The sequence below is a fragment of the Bos indicus x Bos taurus genome, chromosome 2 (assembly GCF_003369695.1).
Source record: "Bos indicus x Bos taurus breed Angus x Brahman F1 hybrid chromosome 2, Bos_hybrid_MaternalHap_v2.0, whole genome shotgun sequence".
Lineage (NCBI taxonomy): Eukaryota > Metazoa > Chordata > Mammalia > Artiodactyla > Bovidae > Bos > Bos indicus x Bos taurus.
In genome coordinates, this window is record NC_040077.1 from 129,055,346 (window position 1) to 129,068,081 (window position 12,736).

General features: G+C 52.7%; 2 protein-coding genes across 3 annotated transcripts in view; both read left to right on the top strand.

The window, feature by feature from the left end:
- The window catches only part of ASAP3 (ArfGAP with SH3 domain, ankyrin repeat and PH domain 3), a 51,097-nt gene extending 47,282 nt beyond the window's left edge, over positions 1–3,815 (top strand). The window contains 4 exon segments of the mRNA XM_027520624.1: positions 224–449; positions 994–1,022; positions 1,025–1,083; positions 2,429–3,815. Of these exon segments, the coding sequence (XP_027376425.1) occupies positions 224–449; positions 994–1,022; positions 1,025–1,083; positions 2,429–2,545 (431 nt within the window). The 3' untranslated portion in view covers positions 2,546–3,815.
- A 4,003-nt stretch (positions 3,816–7,818) lies between these two features.
- The window catches only part of TCEA3 (transcription elongation factor A3), a 45,903-nt gene continuing 40,985 nt past the window's right edge, over positions 7,819–12,736 (top strand). Inside the window, exons 1-2 of one of the 2 annotated variants that reach the window (XM_027520657.1) lie at positions 7,913–8,139; positions 9,916–9,978. In XM_027520657.1, coding sequence (XP_027376458.1) covers positions 8,071–8,139; positions 9,916–9,978 — 132 coding nt within the window. In that variant the 5' untranslated portion in view covers positions 7,913–8,070. Of the gene's footprint in view, positions 8,140–9,915; positions 9,979–12,736 lie in introns of both variants that reach the window. The other variant, XM_027520667.1, reaches the window with a different exon arrangement.

Genomic DNA, 12,736 nt, shown 5'->3' on the forward strand with positions numbered 1-12,736 from the left:
AGCCTGAAGGATGAGCAGGAGAGTCCAGATTGAGGAGAGGGTGTGAGCAGAAGCAAAACAGTGAACAGTGTGAGCCATGAGACTGAAGCATGATGGGGAAGAGTTAAGTGCCGGAGAGGTAGGTGGCGGGGTGGGGAATTGGGAGAGAACCATGATAGGTCCCCAAGGTCAAAAGTTCCTTTGCATAAGTGATGAAGACAGGCTTTATCACTTCTGATTTCAGATCGTTCTGAAATTCCCAGCCTGAGCTCAGAGTCCCTTGGGGCCTCTGAGAACCTGAGCAGCCCAGCCTCCTCCTCCTCCAGCCTCACAAGCCCTGTGGAACCTGGGGGTCCCAATGAAACCCTACCCAGCTCTGAAGAGGGCCCCTGCGAGCCCCAAGGCCCCTCCCGCCCCAGCCTGACATCTGGAATCTCCCCTGCAGAGATGTATCCCCCAGTGAGGTTCAGGTTGGTGAAAGCCCGGCTGTGCAACATAGCCAAGTCTCCAGACCTCTCTGAGCCTTCATTTACTTCCCCACCTCTAAAGGGTGTCTGCCTGAAGCCTGAGATGCCTCCCAGCTCTGAGGCCCATGAACGATGTGGAAATGCTAGACCTTAAGTGGAGGGCGACTGGACCTCTTCCCCCTTCACACATCTGCTCCTGAGTCTGGGGCTCAGGCTGGAAGAGCGAAGGCCTTGTCCCACCTGTGTACTTGTTCTGGGGTTTCACAGTGGGGTCTTCACTCTGTCCCCACCTCCAACCCAGGATTCAGTCTTGCCTTCCTTGCAGACCCTTTCAGTTTGGAGTTTGGGGAATAGACATGAGGAAATTTCCAGTGCGGAGGTCAGTTCCAGGCCTCTGAGGCCTGTGATGGACTCGGCCTGGGGGCCTCATGGACTGTCTACCCAGGCATCCCAAGCCCCCAGCCTCGCTCTCTCCCTGAGCCTTTTCCCCCAACTTCAAGGGGCTCTCTGGGCATGGGGGTCACGTTAGCCTTTCCCTGTCTTCCAGCTCCGAGAGCACGCGATCCTATCGGCGAGGGGGCGGAGCCTGGAAGAGTGTCGCTCAGCCCGGCAGCCTGTACCCGGAAGGAACGTGATGGTAGGACATGCGGTTTGCAGGATGGTGACAGGGTGCCTGGGCTTCCCAAGTGACGAAGTGCCAAAGAATTCACCTGCCAATGCAGGAGACATGGGTTCAATCCCTGGGTTGGAAAGATTCCTGGGAGTAGGAAATGGCAACCCACTCCAGTATTCTTGCCTGGAGAATCCCAGGGACAGAGGAGCCTGGTGGACTACAGTCCATGGGGTTGCAGAGAGTTGGACACGACTGAGCGACTGAGCAGGCATGCATGCACAACAGGGTGCCTGGGAGGCAGAGTTGGTCAAGAGTGAGTGTATTCGGGCAGGAGATCTCTCTCCAGCACTGGGGGGCAGCCTTCGTCTGGCCAGTCCCTTTCCTCATGGTCCTCCTCCCTGCTGCAGCCCTTGATGGGTGCAGCTGGGGAGAGCGGTGGCCTTGAGAGGCGGCAGAGGTGGCGAGGCCCAAGTTCTGGCTGCTCCCCTGGGGAGGATAAGCAAAGCAGTGTCAGCCAGCCTGATCACTGAGAAGGGGTGCTGCTTCCCTGCAGACGAGGTAGGATTAGGGTGGCTGATTAGGATTAGGATTAGGGTAGGATTATGGTACCAGCCCTTGGTTTGCCGGACTCTCCCCTTGCACAGGAGTCTCCTGGAATCTGCTGAAACTTCTAGGCATTCAGGGATGTGCTATCATCTTCTTGCCGTGATAGCACGGCAGGAGCTGTCATCCCTAATCCAGCTTCTCCCTGCTGAATTAGAGTCTCGAACAATCATACATCTTTAGATGAGGAGCCTTGGGGTGGGCAGAGGACAGAGGCAAGCATGCCGAGAAGGAAGCCACCTCTGTTCCTGGTTCCCCTGGGGATTCACCAGGGATGGCATCAGTTGTCTGTGTTGAGAGTAAGGGATGGGAGGAACTGGGTCTCTCTGGGGAATCGTCATCCTCAGTCCACCAAAGGCAGGCACCAGTCACGAATGTGTGTCTATGGCCACCATCGTGCATTACCCGCTTGATGCTCGTTGTTGAGATGTGAGAATAAGGACCTGCTTTGGTGTGTGGAGGTCTTGGAGAAGTGGTGTTTCACTTCTTCAAGCCTCAGTTTCATTCTCTAAAATTGGGTATTTCATTCATGATAATTTCATTTACCTACAACAGAACTGTTTGAAACTGAGTGAGATAAACAGCTGGGATATAATAAGTGCTTGTGTGCGTGCCAAGTCACTTCAGTCGTGTCGGACTCTTTGTGACTCTATGGACTGTAGCCTGCCAGGCTCCTCTGTCTGTGGGATTCTCCAGTCAAGAATAATGGAGTGGGTTGCCCTTCCCAGTGCTTAGAAGATATCAATTTTCATCCTTTCCTCCCCAGGTCGGCTTCCCTGAAGGAGACGGCTCGAGGACTGGGGTTCTCCTGCCGAGCTCTGTGCAGCTTTTGCAGGACTGGCTCCTTGCTGGCCCTTGCATGCCTGAACCACCCTTGTGCTGAAGCCCAGCATTAAGAGCTAGGACTTCAGTTCACCAGACAGGAGCTGAGGTGCTCATGCCCTGGGGTCTTGCTCTTTCTGTCCCTTGTGCCTCTGTGGCTGGCCTTCCTCCTTGCTGTGAGCCCCTGCCCCTGCCAGGAACACTGGGCCCTCTGTGTTAGGGCCGACGGTGGTTTGTTTTCCTCTATCTCATACCTGCCAGGGACAAGGGAACCCTATTGTCTGGACCCTAGTGCTCCTGACTTAGCTCCAGCTGCAGAACCCTAAAATCTTTCATCAGAGCAGGACTGTGTTTCTTCCATCAGTCTGGGGGACTTGAGCTCACATTCATCATTCTATAGGCCAGGGATTCTGCCAGACTAGGGACTGTCTTCTCAGTCATTCATTAGCCTAGTATTCTTTGACTGAGTTCTGGCTCTTTGTCCATTCCTGAGCCAGGCACTGCAGAGGCCACAGGAATAAGATACAGGTCCTGCAGCTGAGGTCCCTTTCCCAGCAGCTGGTCCCAAGAGTTAGGCTTGGGAATGGGCAGGGCCGTTCCAGAGGATGCTTCTGGGCTCAGGGGCAGACTGACGATCAGCTGGCTTACACCCGAATGGTATTCCAGTTGTCTGCCGCCTGCATCCATCCTGGTTGGTCAATGCCCATGCTGTACTGGCTGTTAAATAAATATTCTAAATATCACTCCTTCTGAGGGACAGCACAGCCTTGCTGTGGACCTCTGCTAGATCCCCAGCCAGGAGGTAGGGTAGGGCTCACCCCCGATTTGCCTACTCTCCTTGATTTAGCCAGAAGGAAAGGCGTGGTCTAGGATGATTATCATCGTTTCTCTCCTGTTTCTCTCAGTCAGCTCAGGAGCCTTCCAGTCTTGGGGGAAGCAAAGGGCCAAGAAAGGAGAAAGGAGAGTGATAGAAATGGAGGGTGGAGACTTAAAGGTTCTGCTTCCTAGCATCAGAAATCCCACCATCGCTTTCAGGCCCATACTGGAAAACAGATACACCTACACCATCATCAGTCTCTAACACATCAGTTCTGTGGGCGCTGGGCACTGGGCCCTGGCAGGGTGGACCGGGATGAGCGAGGGCGGCTGGAAGATGCCAGTGGCCAACACAGCAGCCTGGCCAGGGAGGCTGGGCTGTTTACCCTGGAGACCCGGCCAGTCTGTGATCCCACAGGAGCAGGGTTGTCTTCAGAGCCCCCAGTGACTGGTTTTATTCATCTCAGATCTGTTATTATTTCACTCATCTCTAATAAAGGATTTTTTGGAGTAAATTTCAGTGGTATCATTTATGTGCTCTCAAGAGCCATAGGGAAGGGGAGAGATTCTTAGGGCTTGGAATTCTTGCTCTAGACTTGGAAAAGGGACAGCCTGGTGCAGAGCAGTAGATGGTGACCAGAGTGATTCTCCCCCCAAGGCCATATGGCAAGGCAGAGAAATCTTTTACTGTTCCCGACTGGAAGGTGATGCTGGCATCTAGTGGCTAGCGTTCAGGGCTGCTGCTTAACATCCTTCAGTTCACAGGCCAGCCCATCAAAATAATGAATTTCCAAAATGTTAATAGTGCTGAGGCTGGGAAAACACCGTGTGAGGGAGAGCACTGGCCTGGGAGTCTGGAGACCTGCAGTGTAGCTCTGCTTCAGTCCCTGCTTCGACTTCATCTCCCCTGAGACAAGGATTGGAGAGGGTAGTTTATTTGTGAGATCGTCCTAGGAAGCACAACGAGGGAGCAGGGAAACAGAAAGTCAAAAAACAGCAAAGGAGGAACTTCCCTGATGGGCCGGTGGTCAAGAATCTGCCATCCAAGGCAGGGGATGCGGATTCCACCCTGGTCGGGGAGCTAAGATGCCACGTGCTGCAGGGCAACTAGGCATGCACGCTCCAACTCCTGAGCCCGTGTGCTCCAGAGCCCACGCGCAACTAGAGAGAAGAGACTCCAGAGAAGCCCGCGCGCCCCAACGAAGATCCCACATGCTGCAACTACGACACGGTGCAGCTAAAGAAAGAAATATTTCAAATACGTTTACCTATTTATTTGGCTGCCTTGGGTCTTAGTTGTGGCATGTGGGATTGAGTTCCCTGACCAGGGATCAAACCCTGGCCCCCTGCATTGGGAACACAGAGTTTTAGCCACCGGACCACCAGGGAAGTCCCCTAAATAAACACATATTTTTAAAAAGAAGGAAAAAAGCAGTAAAGGGTGTGTTAATGAGTTACCACCGTGAGAAAAGAAGGGAACTTCTGACAGATTGTATTAATTAGAACATGCCTTCAAGTTGTCCCATGGAGACTGAAGGACTGGTGTATTTACCCCCAACTCTAGTCTCTCACTGGTTCAGGGGTCCTTTCTAGGAGTGCCAGTTCTTAATTCTCAACTTCCTGGCTGCTCTGAAGCCTTCAGTCAGATGCAGGAAGCTGTCAGAGATGTGTTTAGGAACCTGATGCAAAGAACTGACTCATTTGAAAAGACTGATGCTGGGAAAGGTTGAAGGCAGGAGGAGAAGGGGATGACAGAGGACAAGATGCTTGGCTGGCATCATTGACTCAATGGACATGAGTTTGAGTAAACTCTGGGAGTTGGTGATGGACAGGGAGGCCTTGGGGTCAGTCCATGGGGTCGCCAAGACACAACTGAGTGAACTGAACTGACCTGACCTCCACGGTGGATGGGTAGGCAGAGGGGAGGTAGTGGGTACTAACTGGTAACGGTTAAGCAGTGCAATCGTAGTCCTCACTGGGTCTCAATCTTCCCATCTGTACAAAGAAAGGGTAGGACTTGATGTTTTCTTAGCGTCCATTCAAGCCCTGATGAAGGTCTTGGCTTCTTTTGATGTCAGTTAATTCACAGTGGGAGTTGGGTGGAGATTTGAGAAAACTCAAATCTGCTTTTTTAAAAAGACCAGTCGTAAGTAATTGCAGACAGCTGTCTCTTCAACCCAGAGGGACATGCTTGGGTTGATAAACCCTGAAAGTGGCTCATAGTGTTTTTTATGATCAGGCCGCTCCCCCTCTGCACACACCTCTCACCTCTGTGCTGTGGCCACAGCAGTTTCTCAGTTCCTTTAACCCTGACAGGCCAAACACTCTCCCTTTCATAAGTTTTGCACATTTGGAATTCCAGCAGAATTGATTTGTACCTCTCGGGATGTTCAAGGCTAAACGTGCATGGCACCTAGTAGGCGCTCAGTAAATACACGTATGAATGAATGTTTCTTGTTCTCTCTCTCTCTTTTTTCTTTAGTATTTATCTATTTGGCTGTGCTGGGTCCAGTATTCTTGCCTGGAGAATTCCATGGACAGAGGAGCCTGGTGGGCTACAGTCCATGGAGTCACAAAGAGTTGGGTCTTAGTGGTGGCACTCAGGATCTTTGATCTTCATTTCACCATGGGGGATTTTTTTACTTGTGGCATGTGGGATCTAGCTCCCTGACCAGAGATCGAACCTGGACGCCCTACATTGGGAGCACAGAGTCTTAGCCACTGGACCACCGGGAAGTCCCTCTTCTCTTATTGCAAAACTCTCCTCCTCCGACCCACCAACTCCCACTGAGTACATCCGCCCAAAGTTTAAACGTCATTTCTTCAGAGAACATGACATGCCACATGGTATAAAACCCCTCAGATATGTCTGTAAAGTATCCTCTACTTCCTGACCCTCACCCTAGTTGTGATAACACAGAAGTGATGGTGTCCACATTTGTTTTAAGGTTTTTCTTACCCAGATACTGCCTCAAGCTTACTGGGACTAGATCTATTTTGTTCGTTGCTTGGACATTCAGTGTGTATCTGTTGAATGAATGAAAAACCCACCCCTTCCTACCTTGGTCCCAGGTCACACAGCAGCAGTTAGAAGTTTTAGCCCAATTTTAGAAATGGAGACCTGATTGATTGGGAAAAAAGTTTTTTTATTTGGGTTTTAGTAGCTCTGTAGTCCTGGAGAAGTGCATGAACTGTGTTCTGCAGGATTTCAAAATGGGGCAGGCGTATAAAGGAGAAAATGGCAAAGTTATAGTCAGTTACATGAGCTATTTATCAGGAATTACAATTGCAGCTGGCCAGAAGTAAAGGTGCTCATGAAGTAAAGATTGGTTGCGATCCAAAATGGTTGCATAATTACAAGGGGAGACCTTGAGACAAAAAGGTTTGCAGCTGGCAGGTATTGTTCTGAGCACTCTGGTGATGTTCTTGGAGCTGGTACAGCTCAAAGAGAGCTTAAGGGTTTTGTTTAATCTTTTTTTTTTTTTTTCTATTTGGCCGCACAGTACATGGCATATGAGATTTTAGTTCCCCAACCAAGGATCGAACCCATGTCCCCTACAGTGGAAGCAGAGTCTGAACTACTGGACTGCCAGGCAAGTCCTGAAAGTTCAAGTGTTGAATGGTGCAGAGATGTGTCTGATACCATATCCTCAGTGGCCACCCGACTCCATATGCCTGAACTGTGATCATGTATTTTAATTTCAGTTTGTCATCAGAAGCCAGATGAGTCCACTCAGTCATCCATTCTCTGAGGTTCTTTCAGGAAAGTCTGGAGATTTCCCTTGAACACCCCCAGCTACAACTCCCCACACCCCACACACTGTGAACCATTTTCCCTGATTCCCCTCCAGGCCCATAAACACCCTCACACACACACACTGCACACACGCAAAGATCATTTTCTATCAATTAAACTCACTCCTTTAGGAAGGGATGTGGGTCAGCTAGGGGCACTGGAAGGGTCCTTCCGCAGGAACACAGACGTGTGCACAGCTGTGGGGGCACAATTTTGTTTCCAGACCCAATCTCCTTGGGGAGGCAGCGTGCAGATCCTGAAGGGCACTCATGCATCTGGATCCAAAGTTCTCAAAGTCGGGCGCACTTAGGGATCTCCCAAGCCCTCACCCTCACTAGAGTGCAGTCGTGGGACCAGAAATGCAAAACCTCGCTTTAACAAACAAAACTGAAGGCCACGGTGGGCCTGGATACACGCGTATGTGCGCAGGCCGTGTGCGCCAATGAGTGAGCACGGAGATGGGACAGAACTGGATTTCACGATCGTGCAAAAATAAGGGGATTCGAGTATACCAAATTGCCTCCACCTGGGCATCGGCGCGAAGTAGGTGCGCCGGGTTTGAGCTGCAAAGGTTGCAGAGAGAAGCCCTCCTCGGCTCGACGGCCGCCCCCACTCGCCGGAGCGCCCTCCTTCCCGAATCTTCCTTCCGCTCCAGGCCCCCCACCCCGCCCCTCCAGGACCGGCCGGGCTCTCGCAGGCTTGTCCCTCTCCCGGGGAGGCCGGGCTGGCGGGCGCGGGCAATCTTTGCCCGGGCGAGTCCTTGAAGTCTATATTTAGTGCACGCCGCCCCTCCCCCACGTCGGGAGGCCCGCGGCCGAGGGGTGGGGGGAGCCCCGCCCCCGCCGGGCGTGTGTGTCGGGTGTGTTTGGGGCCCGAGCGGCTGGCGCGCCCTCTGCCTTTTTACGCCTCCGGCACCCCCCGCAGCCCGGCTGCGGCCCCTGCGCCCCTAGCCCCGCCGGGCGTCGCGGGCCAACATGGGCCAGGAAGAGGAGCTGCTAAGGATCGCCAAGAAGCTGGAGAAGATGGTGGCCAGGAAGAAGACGGTGAGGCTGCAGAGTTCGGGCTGCAACCCCCGCTCCCCACTCCGGGGCAGGCGCGGGGCGTGCGAGCCCCGAGGAGTCCCGGGGGCGCGTGCTGGCCCGGCGCCCGGGAGGCGCGCGCGGGACTCGGGGACCCGAGGGAGGCGCGGCTGGGGCTGGGATCCGCGCCCCGGGGGGGAAGACTGGCATCTCAGGGTGGGCGTGTGCGTGGCCCCGGGGCGCCGGGGGTGAGGTGGGGGGGGGGTGGTGTTGTGGGAGCACCGAGCTAGCCCCCGAAGACCCGAAGGCTTCTTGTGCACGTCCGTCTGGACCTGCAGGGTTGGGGGCCCTCGGGTAGGTCGTGCGGGGCCCGGGAAAGAATGGGAGACAGGAGCTGGAAAAGGACTTTCGGAACCCCTGGACTCTGCGTGTGCAAAAGCCCGGGGGGAGCTTTGGCGACCGCGGAACGGGAGACCCGGAGATAAGGGTGGAAAGAACTCCTGGGTGACCCGAGAAGTGGGAAGAAACTTGAGCTGATGAGGGGTGCTGAGCAGTGTGTACCCCCGCACCCCGGAAGTGGAGCTGACCCAAAAAGAGCCAAGGGCCTGGGTTCCCGCAACCGCACGGCTAGAGGCTCCAGGAGCTGTTGGCCACTCTCGCTTTCCTTGGCCGCGGGGTGGGGCCCGGGCCCCGGGCGGGGGCCTAACAGGTGTCGGGCAGCCGCTGCGCCCACGGGGCCCGCCGGGAGGGGGAAACGGGGACCGGCTGGCGGCCAGGGCTGGGGGTGGGGGCGGCGGCGGCGGCGGCGGCGGGGACAGCGGAGCCGGGAGGTTGAGAAGAATCAGGACTGGGAGCCCTACCTGCGGATCCCTGAGCGCTCAGTGCCTGGCTTGAAGTTAATATTTGATCCTTCCGTGATCTTTGCCTCAAGTTGGCTGCCGCTGGATTCCTAGCCAAGCAAACTTGGCCTTGGGATAGGGAGGGCTGGTACTCACCCAGAGTGGGGTGAGAGGGGAGGGTAGCCTGGGAGGGTAGCCTGGCAGGCAGTCCCCCCTCCCTTTCGACCCTGTCCCAGAACCCTCTTCCTTCTGCCATCCAGGGGCACATGTGGAAGCAGGACTTGAATATCCAACACACTCTGTAATCCTAGAAGCTCAGGAAAGGGCTGGACCCTAAGGGTGCCTTTAGAGCAGGGACAAGGGAGGGATTGCTGGACCCATGGGGTGACAGGGAGCCCTCAAGTAAGACATGGGCAGTATTGAGTTGGTGTCCATCTGAAGACCAGAGCCTCAGTTTCTTCATCTGTGAGATGAGATGACCTACCCCCTGGGAAGGATTGTCAATGGATTTTTTTTGTCTCTGCTGGTGATGGTGAAGGTGGAAGAGATGTGAAACCCTTAGGATGATCTGGGCTGGCACTTGGGAAGGCTCAGAGAGTGACACGTGCTTTTGCTCAGCCAGAGGAAATGCAGAAACCTGCAGATTTTAAGGAGTCTCCATTCCAGGATGCTCCAGTCAGTGAAACTGAGCCTCAGGTCATGGGACTCAGCTGGGCGAGGCAAACCCCAGCCTGGGTCTCTTGAACCAGATTCCACCTCAATCAGACAAGTTGTCCCAGCCCTGCCGGTTGCTGACCCACGACTTCGGCCAGGAGATTCTAGGCCTCTTGGTGAGAGAGCAGGAGTGGGAAGCTTAGGAGACCTGAGACAAGGCAGAGTGGCTGAGGAGGAAGGGACCTGCCCTGGCCTCCCCTCACTCCTTTTATGGCTCTAGACCCACCACTCTGCTTTCTCTCTCTAGCCCTGGATTTCTTCTTCTGTGAAATGGGAAGAAGAAATAGTGTCCTTTGGCAAGGAGTCCTGTGTAAGTACCCAGAGCTCTCTCCAGGAAAGATGCAAGTCTGGCCACAGGGTCCCTGGAACACAGAGCCGGTCTGCAGCCACGTCTGCGCCTGGGTTCTTGGCAGCATCTGGGTGGGCACAGAGCTCTGGGCATGTAACCTAGAAAGGTGGGGCCTGCTCTGGGAGCCAAAGTGGGCCCGCCCAGTGGTGGTTAGGGGGAGGACACACTTCCTGTAAGAAGACGGATCTTCCACGTTGCAGCTCAGGCCCGGGATTTACTGCCAATTACTGAAGTCCCAGCAACTTAGGGCTTTTGTCAGATGCTGTAAGCGCATATCTTCTGTACCAGCCTCAGACATACAGCAAAATGCCGCACGATCACACACAGACATAGCTACATGCAGCCACACACCGTATGGTTAAATGAGCAGCTGTGAACATAAATAACTGCACGACAGATGTGCTTACTGACCCTGACACGACCGACACACTGACCATTATATTTTCAGAAAAAGACACGAAGACAACTGTACACATGTTTAAATGTGTGCGTGTGCACCATAAGCTGTGCCCCGACGTGCAAAGCTATAAACGTAGCAAACAGCTGCACTTACGTGTCCAGACGGGTTGCGACATAGACGTCATCCCACAAAGACAAATAGACACATTATATTGGGTTGGCCAAAAAGTTCATGCGGGCTTCCATGACAGCTTTTTTGGAAAAACCTGAATGAACTTTTCCATCAGCCCAGTCCTCTGAGCGGCATACACACAGCAGCTCCCCACCTGAGCTGGAGATTCTGCTGGCTGCACGTCCCGTACGTGCATGCCAAAAGACGTGCCTGGCAACATTTGCCCACGGCATTGTGAGTCCAGTACAGCCGGCGCGCACGGCTGTTCTCCGACATGAACCAGTTATATATGCAGTGTGACCTACACAGGCACACACCCAGTGGTGAGCTGGGACTGGTTTAATGCTGGTTGTTGAACTTTCAGCATTGTTGTTAAATACAGCAATTGTTTTTAACATTAAACTATATGCTTACAATTAAATTATGTTAAAAACAAATGTCATAAATACTCCAGAGTCATCAGTTCAGTTCAGTTCAGTCGCTCAGTCATGTCCGACTCTTTGCGACCCCATGAATCGCAGCACGCCAGGCCTCCCTGTCCATCACCAACTCACTGAGACTCACGTCCATCGAGTCAGTGATGCCATCCAGCCATCTCATCCTCTGTCGTCCCCTTCTCCTCCTGCTCCCAATCCCTCCCAGCATCAGAGTCTTTTCCAATGAGTCAACTCTTTGCATGAGGTGGCCAAAGTACTGGAGTTTCAGCTTTAGCATCATTCCTTCCAAAGAAATCCCAGGGCTGATCTCCTTCAGAATGGACTGGTTGGATCTCCTTGCAGTCCAAGGGACTCTCTCAAGAGTCTTCTCCAACATCACAGTTCAAAAGCATCAATTCTTCAGCACTCAGCCTTCTTCACAGTCCAACTCTCACATCCATACATGACCACAGGAAAAACCATAGCCTTGACTAGACAGACCTTTGTTGGCAAAGTAATGTTTCTGCTTTTGAGTATGCTATCTAGGTTGGTCATAACTTTCCTTCCAAGGAGTAAGCGTCTTTTAATTTCATGGCTGCAGTCACCATCTGCAGTGATTTTGGAGCCCCCCAAGATAAAGTCTGACACTGTTTCCACTGTTTCCCCATCTATTTCCCATGAAGTGATGGGACTGAATGCCATGATCTTCGTTTTCTGAATGTTGAGCTTTAAGCCGACTTTTTCACTCTCCTCTTTCACCTTCATCAAGAGGCTTTTGAGTTCCTCTTCACTTTCTGCCATAAGGGTGGTGTCATCTGCATATCTGAGGTTATTGATATTTCTCCCGGCAATCTTGATTCCAGCTTGTGTTTCTTCCAGTCCAGCGTTTCTCATGATGTACTCTGCATAGAAGTTAAATAAGCAGGGTGACAATATACAGCCTTGACGTACTCCTTTTCCTATTTGGAACCAGTCTGTTGTTCCATGTCCAGATCTAACTGTTGCTTCCTGAGCTGCATATAGATTTCTCAAGAGGCAGATCAGGTGGTCTAGTATTCCCATCTCTTTCAGAATTTTCCACAGTTTATTGTGATCCACACAGTCAAAGGCTTTGGCATAGCCAATAAAGCAGAAATAGATGTTTTTCTGGAACTCTCTTGCTTTTTCGATGATCCAGCGGATGTTGGCAAGAGTCATCACTTCCTTATTATTTTATTACTTTTTTCTGTCATCTATGGTCTGGAGGCTATTTATTATACTGTATTGTATCAATATGGGGCTTCCCTGGTAGCTCAGCTAGTAAAGAATCAGCCTGCAATGCAGGAGACCCCAGTTGGGTCTTCCCCCTGAGTTGGGAAGATCCCCTGGAGAAGGGATAGGGTACCCACTCCAGTATTCTTGGGCTTCCCTGGTGGCTCAGACGGTAAAGAATCCACATGCAATGCAGAAGACCTGGGTTCGATCCCTGGGTTGGGAAGATCCCTTTTTAAAGGAGGGCATGGCAACCCACTCCAGTATTCTTGCCTGGAGAATCCCCGTGGACAGGGGAGCCTGGTGGGCTACAGTCCATAGGGTCACAAAAAGTCAGACACGACTGAGAGACTAAGTACAGCACAGCATATCAATATGGTCTGTATCACTCATTTCTTCCCAGTGTCTCCAATTCAGGGACAGCATGCTCTAGCTTGACATTGCTGTAGGGAGAATATTGACGCCACGGAAATTGACAAAC